The following is a 1,181-nucleotide window of genomic DNA, read 5'->3' as shown; positions in this document are numbered from 1 at the left end:
GCCCCCGCTGCGGGTCCCGCCGCTCTGCGCGCCGCTCTGCTTCACGCCCACATCGATTCTAAGTTAGAAAGTTTATACAGAGAGTTTTAACAGTTTTTGCATGTGCGTTTTTTTCCCACCACATCATTGTAGCTCCATAATTGACTTTCTGGAAAGCAGTTCTGCAAGCTCAATGCTTTATTTGGGAGGCACGCTGTTAGGTTCCTCTGTGATTTGATTTGATGGAAGAGCACAGTTACAGCTAAAGGAGTTTATATTTTAGTTGAGTAATGTGGCTATAGTTTTATGAAGAAAACTTTATTCCTACGGATAATTTCCAGTTTAAATGCACTTCTAAAATAAGAAGTTTGTACAAGCGAAGGTCCTTCATTAGAATATGCTTTATTTTAAATTAAAGTGCCAGGAATGTGGGGGTTGATGCAGTTAAAACAGAGTAATGCAAAGCAGCACCTCAAATGTCAGTGTTTGCTGTGCCTTTGCCTGTACCTGTGTCTTCACCTGTGCTTGTGCCTGTACCTGTTCACCCGTGCCCAAACCTGTACCTAGTCCCGGTTCTTGTGCCTGTTCCTGCTCAGCATTGCCCTCTGCTGTCCTCAGCCGGTACAACGCGCTGTGTTCACTTAGTTCAGAGAGTCGTTTTGTATTGACAAGAGATCTCTGTTTGCTTTCATGTCCACGTTAGATGTGCAAGATGCCTTCAACTGTTTTTGCTCGAAGCAGCTGAGAAGAACTGGAGTTCAAGATGAGAACCAACAAGGTGTACAAGCTGGTCATACATAAGAAGGGGTTTGGAGGCAGTGGTCAGTATCTCCTGGTTCATAACAGTGACACCAGCACTCACTTATTTGAAAGCAATTAAGTAATTTACTGCTCTATTTGACAAAACAGTGCAGATGGAACTTTGATGTAAGAAGCATTGTCAGCCAGAGTTTGGAAAGCTCTTTTTTAATAGCAGAGTACAGCAGAATAAAATTACGTGTATTGGAAGAGAATGAGATTGTATCTATAAAATTGCTTTATTCTATGATGTTGTTGCATCACTTTTAACCTTGTGTTCAGTCACCCTAGTAAGCAACAGACATGTCTATGACTTATGACTGCAGGTAATGTGTCTGTGTACTAATGACAATACTACTGATTTGATAGCTCCTTACTTCTAGACTTAGAGTATGTTGATAAAT

At 41.4% G+C, this 1,181-nt stretch overlaps 1 protein-coding gene across 4 annotated transcripts in view; it reads left to right on the top strand.

Moving 5' to 3' along the window:
* Nucleotides 1-742: 742 nt before the first annotated feature.
* Nucleotides 743-1,181, top strand: part of DEPDC5 (DEP domain containing 5) — a 41,857-nt gene continuing 41,418 nt past the window's right edge. For all 4 annotated transcript variants that reach the window (XM_009080917.1, XM_009080916.1, XM_009080915.1 and 1 more), the window contains exon 1: nt 743-800. In XM_009080917.1, coding sequence (XP_009079165.1) covers nt 743-800 — 58 coding nt within the window. The remainder of the gene's footprint in view (nt 801-1,181) is intronic.

Source organism: Acanthisitta chloris, unplaced genomic scaffold (assembly GCF_000695815.1).
Source record: "Acanthisitta chloris isolate BGI_N310 unplaced genomic scaffold, ASM69581v1 scaffold34868, whole genome shotgun sequence".
In the NCBI taxonomy this organism is placed as follows: Eukaryota; Metazoa; Chordata; class Aves; order Passeriformes; family Acanthisittidae; genus Acanthisitta; species Acanthisitta chloris.
The sequence above is the reverse complement of the archived record's forward strand: the minus strand, read 5'-3'. Positions and strand labels throughout refer to the sequence as shown.